The sequence below is a fragment of the Antennarius striatus genome, chromosome 6, assembly GCF_040054535.1.
Source record: "Antennarius striatus isolate MH-2024 chromosome 6, ASM4005453v1, whole genome shotgun sequence".
Taxonomy (NCBI): domain Eukaryota; kingdom Metazoa; phylum Chordata; class Actinopteri; order Lophiiformes; family Antennariidae; genus Antennarius; species Antennarius striatus.
The window spans coordinates 14,705,489-14,723,834 of NC_090781.1; the positions used below are offsets into that span (position 1 = coordinate 14,705,489).

At 39.0% G+C, this 18,346-nt stretch overlaps 1 protein-coding gene across 1 annotated transcript in view; it reads right to left on the reverse strand.

The window, feature by feature from the left end:
- The window catches only part of maml2 (mastermind like transcriptional coactivator 2), a 34,459-nt gene extending 16,448 nt beyond the window's left edge, over positions 1–18,011 (reverse strand). Inside the window, exon 1 of the mRNA XM_068318052.1 lies at positions 16,832–18,011. Coding sequence (XP_068174153.1) covers positions 16,832–17,242 — 411 coding nt within the window. The 5' untranslated portion in view covers positions 17,243–18,011. The remainder of the gene's footprint in view (positions 1–16,831) is intronic.
- Between the last annotated feature and the right edge of the window lie 335 nt (positions 18,012–18,346).

Consider the following 18,346-nt stretch of genomic DNA (forward strand, 5'->3'; position numbering starts at 1 on the left):
CGGCCGGCACTGGCAGAGATGGACACAGAAAACACTGCAGAGCTCTCTCAGACTCCAACCAAGGAAAAAGTGCTGTTGTGTGGAGGTGGGGGTGGGGGGGGGCAATGGGGATCATGGTGCAGAAAGTATGTGACCTCTGAAAATGTATCATCAGCTTGACATTTCCCAGAAGTGCAAAAAGTGGAAAAAAAAAAAAAAGAGCTGATATATCCTAGATATTTGTCAAATACTACCCATAAAAACAAACAAACCACTTCATAACTGCTTTGTTCGTTAATGAATAACTTGGCCTAAAGAACATCTTTTTGGATTGCAGAGCCTGGTGAGGTTTTTGATAACCAAGAGAAAATAACAAACCTTTTGGAATCAGGTAGCATAGTAAATTAACATCAGTCCAACATAATTTTAAGTCCAAATTCCAAAATATAAGTAGAAAAAGAATCATATAACACACTTCTAATTTATCTTACTATTTGTTTTTACATTGCCCCTATAGCAATAAACATTTTACAGTAACGTTAAAAAATAATAATGTCAAAAGCATTTATTTTATTGTTTTGGTTTTAGTACAAATCTCGCCACTCTTTCGAGCAGACAGGCATTTCAAACAAAGCCCTAATAAATCAAATGTTTCCTTGACACACAACTGTTTTGTACTGGTGTGTACAATGCCGAGCGGAGTGGAAAGGATACCCAATTGAGGATGCTGCAGTTCAAGCTGGATTTAAGAGAGTCTGAAAGTGATACGATCACACAGCAGACATTGTTGGAATGATACAGCTATTGCCCTCAGGGCAAAAAACCCCCCAAAAAGACCCTCTGCCATTTTATGCTGTATAAAATGCCGCTGAGTCCAACAATAAACTTTACAGCGTCCACTATGTCTGATTTTCTCACTCGCCATGTTTAGTGATTAGCAGCGAGACGGTAACACAGGCCTGGCGGAAAAAGCTCCACTTTTAGATAATACTGCATTACATACGACATTCTTCAATGACTCAACAACTATGGAACAAACCACCTCCTCAAACACATTACACATACACAACATGGTAGGGGGCTGGAAGACGAGCAGATGCATTAGCTCAGTTATAGGCGCTCCACTCGCTTGTAGATTAGCACTCATTCATTGTCCATTGTTCAAAAGGATATGACTAATCACACGATGGTAGAGGTCTCCTTACTTTGCAATTAAAACAATTTTCAATGAATTTAATATTAATAATGTGTTTAATCCATTTGAAACAAGACATCTGGGAATGCTATGAGAATCTTTGTTACAAGTTTGTTTCTCAATAACATATCAATTCAGATGGGAAACTTTTCATCTAGTTCAAATTCTTTAAATGTCAGATCATGTGGTCAACAGCCGTGGCTTCTGGAAAGAAAAGTACAATCTGAAAACTAAAGGGCTACATATTTATTTTCAGAAATGTGTCTTGAAATGGTAGAATTAAAAAATAAAGAAAAAACATTTCAAGGATGGTCTTAATGGCATTTGAACAGAGCCCTTCAGGTACTGAGCTAATCACTGTCTAGGTAGGTGGTGGATCTCAACATGGTAGGGAGAGTTCAAGGTTGTGGCTCTGAATGCAAGTTTCTGCAAGCAGGCTGGCCATGTGAACCAGGTCTTTATACATGTCTCAGCTAGTGAGAGAGACATGGTATGCTCTCACGTAATCTTTTAAGTAGAGGGGGGGGGGAAAAGTTAACTTTCCCATGATGTAATCATTGAAATTCAGTCAAATAAAGCAATTGTGTGATTTAAATCTGATGGATAGTAATTGTGCTAATCAAGAGAACTGTGGAAATTATTTTCTTCAAAAGAACAAAGTTGCATTTTACACTGGTCCTCTACAGTGGTGAAAAACATGTACTTTGTTCCAAAACAGATTTCCTGCTGTTTGCATACAGGTTTTGGCAGAGACTGAAGTCAATCCTATCCCTGCCAAACATATATTCTGCTACAGCAAGAGACAGAAATACATTCTGTAAATGAAAATATTATAAATGATATCTTTGGCCCTAACTAAGGATGCTGCTATGTCCAAATTTCTTACATCACCTTTTTTCACAATACAGTAACAACAACAAAAACTAAGCATTGGTAACTTTATACACTTTACACTTTAAACTACAATCATTTCACAATCATTTCCTCTATGATCCTGTTAGTAGAACTGTTATTCAAACAAAAAAGGAACATCTACCCTTAGTGCCAATGTCACCGCATTTGGGATGTCACATAATACATTATGCTGCCGTCACATTAAAATACACACTGTTAGGTCAAGGTTGTGTACATGGAACAATCTGCATTTCCATCCAGTGATGTGATATTTGGCCAGTGTGGAAGAGATTATCCTGCTTGCTTGTGTGGATTTCACAGCTCAACTGGCAAAGGCATCTTTTCCCTGACTAGACAGCTGTTTTTTTCCCCTCACTTTTGAATACTTCATGCTAAACAGATGAGCTTAGAGATTCCAACTCTGCCAAGGCAGCAAAATAAAAGGAAAATTCCTCCTTCAAGGGAATTAATTCAGTGGAAATGACAACAAGGACAATCAGTGGTAAATTGTCAGTATTGTATTTGAAAAGTTGCTGCTGCATTGACAAGGACATCATACATGAAATATTTGAATAACCTGTATTCTGTTTATTGGTGAAGTTTTTATAAGTCCTATTATGAAAATTGTTTATATACTGTATATAACAGCCCCAAAAAACCTTTCAGACCAGTTCCGGTCTAATAAGGACAAGAAGTGTCACAGAAGAGGGAACCAATTTAATCTCCCAAACCAATCCAAGATCCGGTTTAGCCATATAGAGAAATAATCCTTTTCCCACTAGTCAACATAACAATTCCCACTAGCCCGAAAATGTTTTCTGTCTTTTAACCACTCTTTAAACTACTGACAGGACACTTTGAACTACTTTGCCTGTCCAACCCCCCCCCACCAAAAAAACAAAAAACATTTTTAAAAAATTGATATAACTACGCAAATAGGAACAAGTCTTCCATTGGACAAACATGTTTTGTAATATAACAAATGAAATGTAAAAAAAACAAAACAACAACAACAACTTGTTTAATGTTATGTTGAACACTAATCAGCAGGGCAGCCTTAAATAAACCACTTATTGGTGAAACTTCATTTTGATGGGGAGCATAAAGACTGGACTCTGGAGCAATGGAAAAAAGGTCATGTGGTCTGATGAGTTCAGATGTATCCTGTTCAAGATTGATGACTGCATCAAGTTGCTTCAGGTAAATAAGGTCAGCTGACTTCCTGAATATATTGAATATCCAGGTTCTTCCATCATTTTCTACCTTGATGGCACAAACATATTCCAAGATATTAATGTCGCAATTCACTGGGATAAAATTGTGGGAGAGTCGTCCAGAGAGCTCACACAGGGATTGGCCATCTGAGTCAGACTTTAACCTCATTGAGAATACAGTATTTGGGATGCAGTTGTCAATTCAGACTCACCCTTCACCAACATGATGTCTTTTGATATTGCATTAGACTATCAAAAAGATGTTATGGTGAGTGCGTGCCGTTACCAGCACACATGTACTGTGGAATGAAAACGTTTGGGGACCCCTGATAACTTTCCTGACCTTCTTTTATAAATCACTGGTGGTTTGGATCAACAATTTCAGTTAATATATCATATATCAGATGAAATGAAGTTTATAGGATTTACAAAAAGTGTGCAATTATTATTCAAACAAAAGTAGGCAGTTGCATAAATTTGGGCACCCAAATTAGATTAGTATTTAGTCTTTTTGCAGAAACAGCCTCTAAATGCTTTCTATAGCGTCCATTGAGGGTCTGGATTTTGATGGAAGGTATTTTTGACTATTTGCAATTTACCACTACAACTACAAACTACACCGGTCACCCAGACTGTGTATGCTGTTACTTTATTAATACCGGAGGAAATTGTGTATCTATCTATCTATCTATCTATCTATCTATCTATCTATCTATCTATCAAGGCTAAAGGCAGTCTAATCAAAAATTGATGTATGACTTTTTTTGGCAAAGCAACGTACGAAGAACATTAATTTTAATTAACTGTCCAGTGTGTAGTTTGGTACTATCTGGCGATGTACATGTAATAACCACCTGAACACCCCCTACTGCCATCTCTCATCTCTTGGCCATCAGTAATTAAAAAAAAGAAGAAGACATTTTTCAAAACCAGTGTTTGAGACCATTTAAACATTTTTTTTGTTTGAGACAGAAATGTTTTTTTCAAGGAAACACTTCACCCGACCAGTACACTGAATGAATCTGTTACATGAAGCTGAAGATGAAGTTGATGAATCAGGTGCGATCATGTCTGTGTGTAACAGAACCACAGAACACCATGTTGTTAGGTTATAGCAATAAAAAGGCTAGCGTTGTTACCGGATGTGGGATAAACATCCAATGGACTCTAAAAAAAGCACAGGAAGGAAACTGGGGGTGGGGTGGCAGCGAGTAGCAATAGGGGTGTGGTGGAGGAGAGTGGGAGTGAGAAAGGAATGTTCTCTTCACTCTTTTTCTCCTTGTTATCATGTATACACACATAATCCCACTTTCTCACAAACAACTATGACAAGAATGCAGCATCAGTTTTTTTCTATAAGTAGACAGGCAGTGGAATTGAGCCTTTATGATTGTTCGCCATCATTTTGAAAGAATATGAAGAAATGTACTTTATTAATCCCTCATGGGGAAATTATTTTTCCACTCGTGTTATATAAATGTTCGACATGCATATAAATATATATGTACAGGCCCCTGAAACACACACACGGGGGGGGGGTGTGTGTGTGTGTGTGTAGAGCAGCGGGCAATTCCATCCTGATGCATCCCAATGAGCAACTTGTAGGGAGATCGTGCTTTGCTCAAAGACACCTCGGCAGTGTTCAGGAGGTGAGCTGGCACCTCACACTGGCAGCTGACCTTTTTGGTCTACACGGGCCTTGAACCGCCACCCTCAGGTCCTGCCCAGGACCTAGTGGACTGAGCTAACCTAAATAAATCTATAGGGGTCTTACAGCATGAACTGCTCTCTGACCCTGTGAGAGCACACAAGTTTTATTTCTGGTATTTCAAACACATTTTCAAGACATATTACAAAGAACTATCACTTCATTTTACTATTCAAAACAGAATTCAGTTCAGCATGGTTATGTATGTACTGACAAATAAAATTGATATAAAGTTGAATAAATTATGAATGCTCAATGGGAGGCAGCACTTGACCTGAGTCAAATGCAGCTGAAAATAGCAGAAATGTTTCATAGGATCTTTGAAACTTTACATGCATAAAAGGTGATTCTGGGGTTGGTCATTGGATTATACACATGATTTGGTTTTGCTTTAATTTTAATACAATAAGACTGGTTTGCCATTCATACGGGATTTCCCTTTTATAGTTGCTTTAAGACCAATTCATGTTCTAAAAGAAACACACATCACTTGGATTTACCAGATGAATCAAAAACAAGGATTTGGAGACTTTAAATTAAATGGGGCAAAAACAGTTTAGGAGACTTATACACACTGTCTACATGTTGAAAGTTATGTCATAAAAATTATGTTAAATTAACTCATGGACTTCCATCAAATAGATTTAATGTAAACTTGCCAACATACAAAAAAATGAAAAACCTGCCAATGTCAATAGAACGAGCAAAAATCAGTCTAATATAGTCACCAAACCAATGACAACATCTGTCACCATGAGTCTGCCAAATCACAGATGCTTGGACGAGGCAGATAACAACAAGAGCTCATCCCCTGGTTTCACTGTGTGTGCTGGAGATGCAAAAGCAGAGTCTGTGTGCTTGGAGTCCAGGATGAGCAAGAGCAGGCACCAATGCTCAGTACCAAGACACCTTACCACTGCAGAAGACTAACACAGCCACAACCAGCTGACGCTTCTCAGCCTTATTGCCACAGCTGAGGCGAGAAACAACACCACCCATGTTACACCTCTAGCCGCTAGATGCTCCATGCAGGCAGCTCCAGCAGCCTGACTCATGTGAACCAGGATTTGACTGTTGCAGAACTTTGAAGACTGATTCAGGCCCCGTCCACACGATGACGGATTTTTTGAAAACGCAACTTTTTTGTTGCGTTTACGCCTTCTGTCCACACGACAACGCAGATATCCGGAACGAAAACGCAACTTTTTAAAAACGTTGGCCGAGGTGGATTTTTAAAAAAACGCTGGGTCTGCGTTGTCGTGTGGACGGTGTATCCGCAACTTTTTAAAAACGCTGACGTCTTGCCTGCGACGAAAACCACTGTGATGTCATATTTATGGGCCCGTGTGTTGTGACAACGAAACACGGAGGATTCCTATTGGATAAAATTTGACTCAATACTGCCACCACATGGTTTGGTATGCTTATAGCCATCTTCGAAAATGCACTGCTGCGTTTACGTGTGGACGGAGATTTTTTTGAAAAAGCTGTCGTGTGGACGCGAATCGTTTGATGAGTTTTTAAAAAGTTGCGTTTTCAAAAAAACCCGTCATCGCGTGGATGGGGCCTCAGATTATGATTTCGGGTAAGAGAAAATTAGATTGTTCCAACTCTTTATTTTAACAGTGCGGTTGTAATAGTTAAATATTGCTTTCCTCCTTGAGGATTACCTGTTTGTAGGGACAAAGAATACGGGGCTGGGGGGTAAAATTATCTAATTTTACAAACCAAAAGTTCTTATCCATAGTATTTACTACTTGTCTACAGTTTAAGTTGAAACTCAGTGCCTAAAAGGGCAGGGAAATGTGTACATTTCTAAGGAAGCCACAGTTGATTGAACCCAATATGTATTGTATGCTTATAATTTACGCTGGCTTTTCTCTTGCAAATACATTGGTACACACTAAATCTGTTGTGTTGCCCAACCTTACCCTTTTATTAGCTGGGTTGGATAACAATTTTAAAATAGAAACAATGGCCAACACCATAATTTCCAGTTCCAAAATATAAGAAACCTAAAAAATTCAGTGAACTATATCCTGATACTTAAATTAATTATTTGGTATAAACCTGCTAGTAGCTCCATGGTAGGGTGATGAAGTAGTGCCATTCATGATGATCTTATTTAAATTCTGCAACACTACCCGGCAAAGATTCAGCTCGTCAGCTTTTAAATAAGAACAAGAATCATCCTTAAATGTCTAGTACGATCTACTTATTTTAACTTTGCAAAAAAGCCATATTAGTTTAAGGATAACTTTAATTAAAAGAAAATGTTTACAGCTTCGATAACAATCATGACAGGTTTGGTAGTTGCGGCATTCTTATTATCACAGTGAGACGAAGAAACGGAGAAGTACAGACAAAATACTACAATAATGTATTATACTTCAATACATTTTAAAATGGCTAAAAAATGACTAACAAGATGTCAGAAAGGCTAACACTTTCCAAGTGTATGACTTGTATTTCATAAATTTTACATAATATTTCCAACAACTAAACAGAAAGAAACAACAGAACAATATCACAGTGGAAATGGAGTTGAACTATGACTTGGAACACAGAGTATAGAACTGGGAGTGAGAGAAGGAAAAGTGAATGCTTGTGCCTCTTTTCAGCACTCTGCAACTCTGGAGCCTGGGAACTTCAGCAGCTTGGCCGGGCTCTGAGAAATATCCTGAGCTGTAATGTAAACATGTCTGAACTCTGATCTAGCATCGCCCTCTCCTCCCAGTTTAACCCAGGATTCTGTGCAAGGGGTTTGCCAATGACATCAGGAGTCCACTTTCCCATTTTCTGAACAGGGTAATGACCCTGAGGAGAATAGGCCATTGCAAATCCTGCAAATAAAGCCACTTTACTCTGAACACAATAGTTTCTCTGCAAACATATGAGATGAGTAATATTGTTAGGGCTTTGTATGATTTGCCTATAAAGAAATATTCTGCTATTAGAGCAAAAATAAAAACAGTCAACATGGTACCAAGTTTCTATCCACAAACAGTTTTCCAGTGGCAACTGTGATAATCAGACCTGTTTACAACAGTAGCAACAACAACTCCAGGAAACTGTGGAATATCAGGTGGCTGATTCTAAGATAAGCTGTGAGAACAGTTAAAGATAAGCTCCTGTTTATTCATGCATTGTACAGCTGTCATCCTTAAAACAAAACCTTCATAGTTGTTCAGACAGTAAACAACTGAAAGTGAAATAAACTCCTATTTTCTGACCACATAATTGAAAAGGCACCAGTGTTTGTGTTTATTTCTGCATGCCGTTTGAATTCACCATTTTTACACATTGCACATTCAAAATGCACCTGAACATGTTTGTTCCCACAAGGTTCCAGTTTCAGCAGTGGGTCGCAAAACACTTGTGGAAAGAAATTCCAAGGCACTACCCTACACCCCCCGCCCTCTCTCTTTCCCTCAAACAATCCTGCCCTCTCTTCAATTTTAGTCAAGCAGGAAAAACTTGACAAACCTCAAAGACTCTCACAGTAGTAGAAATCACATCGGGCATGAGCAGATACATTTACAAGATGCCTCTGGTAAATGGAAACATATACAGTACATAAACACAAGCATACATAATAATACATATTTAAGCACACATATACATGTATATACATCATATATATACATTCACATACTGTATATATACTAAACCAAAAGCCTCGAAAAGCCATGAATTCTCGCATCCTTAGTCAAATTGATTGAATAGAAACAATAGTACACTAATATATTAGACAACCTAAAACTCCCCATTGCCTTAAGTGGCACAGATAAGATTTTTGAAGTCCACATAATGTTTGAAATTCAAACCAAGTGCTGGCAACAACGGGAAGCATGCTGAAAGCACAAATCAACAACAAAGGGATACAGTGGGGACTCTCTAATCCAAACCTCTTGGGAGTGGAGGTATTTCAACCCAATGAAATGTTCACTTGGAAGAAACACTGAATAGTGGGGTAATTCATATTCAAAACGTGAAACAAGTATCCATGCATATTCACAAGTCTATTGCAGAGTCTAAAGCCCCTTTCACACACCCTCTCTATGTCTGAAATGTTCAGATGCATGTGCTGCTGGAGGTCATGTATGAATGGGAGCAGGCATCAAAATTCACAGAAATCTGCACCACAAATTTCCCACCTAGGGACCTATCAACATTTCATGGAAATTGCCAATGCCATAGAACAGACATGCAAGTAAATGGTTCTATCCTTCTGAAAAAAGATTCTTTAATGTGAGCAAACCAATCACATGTCTCTAGTGATGTATTTGTTTCTGTAGTCTACACCTCTGACCAGTTCAATATGCAGCACTTAATCATCTTCAATCTATATTCAATGTACAGCTACAGTAAATGTATTGAAAAGAAAATGCATTGCAGACAAAAGTGTTTATCCACCATGCTTTGCAAAATAAATAAAAAAATTCTGTTCCCAGGCTTGCCCTCCTTTTCCTCATATTCTCTAGAGTTTTATGGCGGTAGGCTTCCGTAAATACTGCAGTCCTAATCACCTGCTTGACCGTGTCTCATACAGTCTTATTCTGGTACTGTCATAATGTGTGAAAAGGCTCAAGACAGAAATGTTTCAGAATATGGTGACACTTGAGAATAGCAACAATCACCAGAGGTGCCTGAAAGGCTTGCCAAGTAATTTGCTGGAGGTTTGAAGACTGACAGGGTCATTATTTTGGTACTTGGTTTTTCTTTTTAGTGAATTTATCAGGTTGATGGCTCAGTTTGATAACAGTATAGAACTCAATCACAAAAATCTCAAAAAGTGTTTGGTATATTTGTTTGACAAATAACAAAACATTAATTTGCTATAATAGATGTACATTTCTTTTGGTTAACTACATTATTAACGAGAACCAATGCAGTCACAGACTGCAACATCCTGCAACACCCCTGAATTCAAAATTTTCCCCTTAACCACTTGCATATGTCAAAGATCAAAGATAGAGCTCTGACCTACTTTCATAGCTAAAAGCAGTAGCTTTGATCTACGGTCTTACTCACATTGGCCTTCTCCTTCGTCTTTCTATCTTATTCAGATGATGACCTTGACTTAGTTTTCCTCAAGGTCAAGGTCATCATCTCATTTTCATCCCCTTTGCCACCCGAGTAATTGTCTTTTTGTTTCATCATTCTAACAGCAACGGTTGCAAAGATATGTGGGGGACTAACTAACGGATGGACGAACAAACGGACGAACACACAAACGCTGACAATTACAATACATCACCGCTTTGAAGCAGGATGTAATAATTGTAGCACCAGGAAAAAATACTGTATATCTGTATTTACTTCATGTGACAAAAGCAACACTTATCACACACACACACACACACACACATGGCATATTTTCATGAAGGTAGTGAATAAGTATTTGCAGATTGGCCACACAACCATTACGTACACCGCAACAGAGAAGACAGGTTGATGTTGCTTGTGTAATTTCTACAAAGTTATCATGATGTTTGACAGTAAAGTTCCTACCTTGTGCACTCTTCTAAACGCTGCAGACCGTAGCCAGGTTTAGGGTTAGCAATCATAACTATGAAGAAAAGGGATTTGAACCTACATTGGAAGTTGCTCCAGTTAAAATACAAGGTAGATTTACCATAATATCAAGGCCTAATGCAGCAGATACAGTTACCTGGCCCACCTGTACATTCAAAGGTCTGTGTACACATTTGTTTTGGATCATCCTCATAAACAGGAAGGATAAGATGGGTACACTACAGGAGTTCAGAAGCACTCTTCAAAGACAGACACAGCATTCTCAAAGGCTTGCTGAATAAAACATGAAATGTGCAGCAGGGTGGACAGTGTGTGTGTGTGTGTGTGTGTGTGTGTGTGTGTGTGTGTGTGTGTGTGTGTGTGTGTGTGTGTGTGTGTGTGTGTGTGTGTGTGCGTGTGCGCGCGCGCGTGCTTGGGGATTGGGGGTGAAAGGGTTCTTAGGCCAAAACTACAACAAATATTGTATACCAGATGATCTAAGAATGGCTTTGATTTATCAGATTCTCACTGGCCAGCTAAGTGACTACAAATGCCTGTAATGCCCGGTTTATGTCGTCTTATTTAGTGTTTATATACTGTATATGTGTGAGTGTTTTGGGTAACATGAAACTTGTTAAATTTAATTTAGTCAGGAATGAAAGCCTACTATATTCAGAAGGAGAAGCTGTAAATCATGCCAGGTACAGAGATGGCCTAGATTTACAGAGCACTATTTCAAATGCAGTGCTGCTGCTTATGTACAACATTAGATTTGCTGAGCATTGTCTTTTAAGGCAATTTGTATGTAGTTAGCTTAAATGTAATCATCCAGTTAAAAATGCTATATTTTTACATTAAATAGCTAATATTTCAGCAAATAGAAATAGAAGCCGATTCATATTTGTTTTAAGAAGTGTTTGGATATTCAGTAAGACTTTTCTAAAGACACGGTAAAAACAAAACGATGCAAATATATTCAGAGATAAAACAGTTTAGACAAAAGGAAGTTGGATAAAGGACCCTACGCATGAGTCAGACATTTATTCTACATTAGAATTATTGTTATTCTATTTATATTATTGATTCATAAAAAATGCACAATCAATAAATCTCCTATATCTCCTATATCACATTTGTTATTCTGACAACACATTCTTGGAGCCTAGGAGGTAACATTATTTAACAACCCCAAAAAAACAGTAAAAACTGCAGTTTATGTGCAGTAATACAAAATACTCTCTTTGCTAACTTCATGAAATGTACTCATTACCTCAATGGGACTGAGAAAAATAAGAATCCCTGGGAAATGTTAGTCATCAGAAAAATTTGTTCTGTGCCCCTCAAAGATCTGACCTCTGGGTTGACTACTGACAGAGAAACTTGTTGAAGCTTGTACAACACTCTCCAGGTAATGGCAATCATGGTGACAAAATGTAGACGTAGATAGGTTGTTTAGAATACATGCGTGTTGATGTTATAAAAGCATGTTGACTAGGATATAGAGACATTCATTTCATGCAACATTTATCCAGAAGATGATTCAGTTGCTATTAACCAAGTCAGAATCAACACACTGTCCAAACAAATGTCCTCCAGAGGCAGTCATTTCCTGGAAACCGACAGGCCACAGCATTAGCCTTGTGTATGATATTAACCCTCCAATACCCCTATCCTTAAAGGACAGTGGTGCTTACGTAGATCTGCTTTGTGCAAAAAATCTATGAACTGCCCTCAGACAGGACTGTCTCATCTCCAGAACACATTACATGGCTCTGACTTTTATTGCAAGACATGACAACTACTTGAGGCATAAAAAGCTGCAATCTGAGCAGTATTCAATGATGATTCCTTATGTTTATGTGGTCTTGAGCACGATCACGATGCTAAGGATTGCGATAATAAGGCCAATAACAATTTTCTTGTTGAAGTGTTACCAGAATGAGTCTGAAAAATGCTCATGAAATAACTCTTAATGTCAAGCACATCACTGTGATGCTAGGAGGTATCATTTCATTAAATAACATCCGTGGTGATTTGTGAATGTAAAATGATGCATTTATATCAACCCAAAGCCTGTAACTACTGAAGACTTCAATCAGATAAGTTCCCAGGTGTCTGACCATTCTCTACACTAGATTTTTTCAATAAGAGTACCAAGTAATACAATGACCTTCACACAAAATTACTTTTAAATGAACATATCTGAAAATATAAAAAACTGAACACTGTGACATGCATTACATTTTAAATATACCTGTTTTCATTTCAAGTACCATCTATTTGAACTAATAAGACAATCTAACAAATGTTCCTACAAAAAATGTACTATTCATAAGTAGAATGAGACAGATATTGTCTGGTTTAAACCACGAGCACTTATCCCAAACAGGAGGAGGAGAGTAACAGATGATTTTACTGTAGTATATAAAAGGCCTGTCTTAATGTCTTTTCATCAAAGCACTATGAGATGTTCGACTCATCTCTCAGCCACAGTATACACAATGGCACAAGCTTAATCACATCAGGCTTACAGTGTTGTCAAGCTGTCAATAAACAGCACCCACAGCAATTTCACTCCACACTACAGTGGCTTTAAAATAATTCAGCATTCACACCAACTAACAGTCAGCTACTCTTTAAACTAAAAAAAAAAAAGAAAAGAAAAAACATTACTTTTCCCTTGACAACATGGAAAGATCTGTGATACAAACATAATGTCTTCTACATTCACAGGATTGGGTAACGCTCCGGTCTTCACGGTGGGTGGCCCCCATGGACCTGGGCTAATTGTTTCACATCACAGCTGAGCCAGATCAGACCACCGGCAGCTCTGATTCAGGCAGTTTAACAGCCAAACAGGGTATGCCAGGAAGCACTTACAGTACACACCCACCTCACAGTCACGTTCAAGTACACATTACTCTTCATTTATCACACATGACCACAGGAGAGTCCACAACATTTTTTCCTTCAACATGCTATTTGAGTTGTAAGCTGTCAATCCACTGGTGAAATGATGGTTATAACGTCAGTGACTCCAAATTAATGTGACACACACACACACACACACACACACACACACACACACACACACACACACACACACACACACACACACACACACACACACACACACACAGGTAGTGAGCTTTCAAATTTGCAGTGATACATTTTAGCGGCAAAACCTTAACATTTTCAGTGTATATGTTTGACTGGATAAAACTTGCAACACGACTATTTTCTACAAAAGTAAATTTCTCAAGTACAGAGAAATACAAATTATTTCTGAAAGAAAAGGATAAAATGTTAAAAAAATAGCTGAAGCATCATTTTTTAAACTCATGTTTTCCCATCCAGTTCATAAGCTTCAAAAGCACTTGGATTTATTTTTCCAATCCTTATTTGGGCTTCAATTGAGTGTCCAATTTCAACATTTTGTTCAAGGTTTTACAAGTCTACCTAATTAACACCACGTTAAGAGTACTTATTTACTACATAGCTTAAAATCTTTAAACAAAGGAAACCTGAAAGAAATGACCATGACACTTTAAACAAGTTCTTCAGCCAGACTGAAATTGGAATATTTGTGGTTTTGGTGTGTTGTGCTTTATATCACTAGTTTATCATGTTCTGGCACAAATCAATAAAGTTGGAAAAAGCTACTACAGTGTGGTGAAAACACAATCACAAACACACACACAAAAATCATAAATGGGCAATAAACAACAGGCACATCAGTTAACAGCTCACTGTCTCTAGGTTTGCAGTACATGCTGCTCTAGACACTTAATTCCTAGTTCTGTCACTAGAACAAACCTGGGAAATAACAAAATCCTCCCAGGGCATGAAGGGCAGTTCATCACCAGGTATCCTTTGCCTACTGATTTTCAGGGCCTGTTTGACTTAAAGTAAACATGTGCAGGAAATGTATTCAGCAGCTTTAAACATTTATGTGGGGGTCTTGTGCTTCAAACTGTTTCATGGTGAGCACATCTTTTAAGAGGGTGCTTAATGAACCATTTGTTAAATGCATCATAATGGGCCATGGCCATGCATGGAATGCTGTGTGCATCAATACAATTGTTTTGCTGTTTTAATTTGTGTACTACTATCTCTATCATTGAGACACAAAGTGAGATGATTGCCAGATCCTGGTGTGATGAAACTGAACGCCTGTAAAATGTAATACAGGGCTTGTGTTTTGTAAACTGTACTCTGACCTACTTCTGTGCTGAATGAATGTATCAATATGAGCATGAAGGGAAGGATCGAAAAACATCTAATAATGCACCTAAGGAATATCCAAAAGCTTTAGACAGGTTCATGCAAGCATTGTGAAAAATCATTTTCTGAGTCGCCAGATAAGCAGGCTCTCATCTCCCTTTCCCAAATCCTCCAATTGCATCTAAAAGAATATCCTTTGTTAATCTGTTCTCAGTGAGCTCCATTGTTAAGTGCTGCTCACTCTGCGCTCCCAGCTAGTCATAACCCATTGTGTTGTTTGCCCCTCACATGGTATACAGTTCCATCTCAGATTCCAATGAGAAAAGTTAAAAATATGTCCACATGCGGCCATCACAGAAGCCTTCCTTTTTAATTCAGATGAATGGAGCATTATGAAGTACTTCAGCATCCCAGGACATTTTTGAACAGCAAGTTTTACTCCCTTTATAGCCAAATGTGATTAATTTAATATCTTATTCTTTTTGCTCAAAATGAATGAGTTCAAGACAATTTTCTGTGGTATTAACCCTAGATAGATGGAGTGTGAACATATCAAGGAGGATTTCTGCAACGTCTGCTGCTCTGCTTCGTACAATCATGAGTTGTGAAAAACATATTAACCCCAGGGTTGATAAAAACATGTGCACCAGGACTTCATTTCCTCCTAACAATCTTGCTGCACTCATCAGTTTTATGTAGAACATGCTACTCCAGAGTAAACATCAGTAAAAATGAAACCGTACATGATGATGTTCCCTGACCTCTTTTAGCTAGTCAATACGATCCATGAGGCTGTTGCATCCTGTTCTCCAGTAATGCACCTTGGATGTACTGTTCGTTGTATCAGTACCATATATGCATAAATTATGGGAAATCTATGTTTCTTGTACGTGAAATTTTTGATGAAGGTATGAGCTAAATATGTGCCATATTGTAGAAATGGTCCTGTGATCAATTCCATGGAATAATGAACTGACAGAATAATCATCACTGAGCTTTTATGAGTTTACTGGAAAGATTTTACGTTGTTTATTTTTCCATCAAGCAACTCAAAGCTATCGCAGGAACATCTGCAAGCTTTCACCCTGTTGACATTATACTGAAACACTGCATGGAAAATAAATCATAGTTTAGATGTTGAACTCCCTCATGCCCAAAGATGAAAGAAAACACAATAAATCTCATATCTTACTACTTGAGCACTTAACAGATCTGGTACATGAAGTCAGTCCGATCAGCACTGAAGACACACAGAAAGGCTGGCTGTTCTTCACAGTTACAAGCTCCCCTGTGGTATGTTATTTACAAGGCTCTGTTGTTGAGGGTGAACATACCGACTTTTTTTTGGTCAATATTCATTATTACACAGATTTGTTTGAAAAAAGTTCTCCAAGTCATCAAAAATAGGGTCATAAAGTTTTATCTAAATGCAGGATCCCTTATGGACAGAGAAACCCCGTTCAATGACACATAGCACACTTTCAAAAATGTGAAATTCACGTGGCAGGATAGTCTGTACAGAAAATTGTGCATATTAAATAGGTTAAAAAAGCCACAGAATGCATCTCCTCCTCTGTTTGGATCAGCTGCACAGTAGAGATGCTGACATGTTTGCAGTAAATACAAAGTTCTCCATGGCCCAATGACCCCAAAACCATTTCCTCTGAATGGAGTGCTTTGAAAACAGCTTTGTTTCAAAAACGTATTTAATGAGCACAATCCAACACCTAGATACTAGGAAAACCTTAGTTTTCATTCTGATCATTATTTGATCTGGATTCGGTGATTCTGTAGGGCTGGCCTGAGGTTTAAGTGCTTGTTCATCAAATGTCACACCAACATAATTGAAATAATTCAGGCAGAAATATGCACATTATAAGTCCGTTATCCTGACTATAACTAATGGTGAGAAGATTTCAGATCTAAATTACCTTTCGTGGTCCTTTTGAGTTCTGGTTTTGTTGATAAGTTTACCTTCACGAGTTACAGCAGCCATATCATCACCATGACAATCAATGAGTTCCATCCATCATCACTGAGAGTCAGCACCTCCAACATCTCCAACTGAGCTCTAATATATATATATATGACAGAACTCACCGCAATACGCGTGGACAGCTTCTGTTCGCCCTCTAGGCCATTTTGTTCTCCATTTGTCCTGCTGTACTCTGCTTGTTGCTGGTTGGATCCCCGGCTGGTCTTCGCCTTTCTGTTCCCTGGCCCTTGTTGGACGATGTTGAGCAGGTGAAGGGTATTCTCGTGCTCTCGATCCGAACTCTCGACCTGACCCCTTTGATAGCGGTTCTCGCAGGTAGAGTGGTGCCTCCTGCACAGCTCTATGCGGGCGCGCAGACGCTCCACGATGGCACTGTGCAGCTGTGGAACCGCGGAGCCCCTTGAAGTGGCCACCACCGGCCCGTTGCCCACCCCACCGGGCATAGTTCCTAAACCGACACCCAACATGGGTACGAATGGTCCCGCTGAAGACTGAGCAGGGGTCGCTTCTCCCATTCCCGCAAGTGCCCCCGACTAGTTTGCCGAGCCGGAGGTCCACTGGGCTTAAATGGACCACAGCACGGAAGAGAACAACACGTATAAAGTCAGTTCTGATCCCATGTGGAAAGAGCGACTACGCTTTAAGATATTTAAAAAAAAAAAAACAACATATAGTGAAATGATGTCACAATAAACTCACACTATGTTCTACAGAGTAATCTCAAATTGTCATCGTTACACAATTTCATGAGTGGTTTCTTCCTCAGCTGTGTTCCTCTGTCAGCTCCTCATTGAAACACTAACGATCGGGACTCAGTGAAACTCACAGCTGGGTTCAATCCACGCTCTCTCCACGACTCGACCCCTGCTTCAACATCAGTTCTATTCAACACAAATCCCCTTGAACGATTCAAAATCATAGCACGCACAACTTCAGTTTCATCGATGGGTACACCTCTGGCACACTGTCAGGTAGTTTGGTAATAAATGAGCCAAACTTAATAAACAGTGAGACCGATTGAGAATAAATCAAATGAAGCAATTCTGTCGTGCGCGCAGAAGACTTGAAAACGGACAAATCCACGAAACTTCCAAGACTCACGGCATTTTTGTTTTGAAAACGAGTCCTCTCTCTTTCCATCTGGATAATTAAGATCGGTTTTTAAAAATCACAAGTCAGAACCTGGCGAATCCCACGAAGCCATTGCGTGAACGGATTGAGATCTCACACAGCCCGTCCACTGACACCCGTCTGTCCGTGAGCTGCACCGAGGCTACAGCGGAACTACAATACACAGACCCTCATTGTACCAGCATTCCTCCTGTGACATGAGACACTCGTGGACGTGGCTCAGTCCGAAGGCACACTCTAGTGGAGTGAAACGTGAACTGGTCTGGAAGAACTGATCTGCAGCAAGGAAGCCGACATGACCGCATGTTTAGTTAGTTAGTGTTAGTGTATCACACACACACACACACACACACACACACACACACACACACACACACACACACACACACACACACACACACACACACACACACACACACACACACACACACACACACACACACACACACACACACACACACACACACACACACACACACACACACACA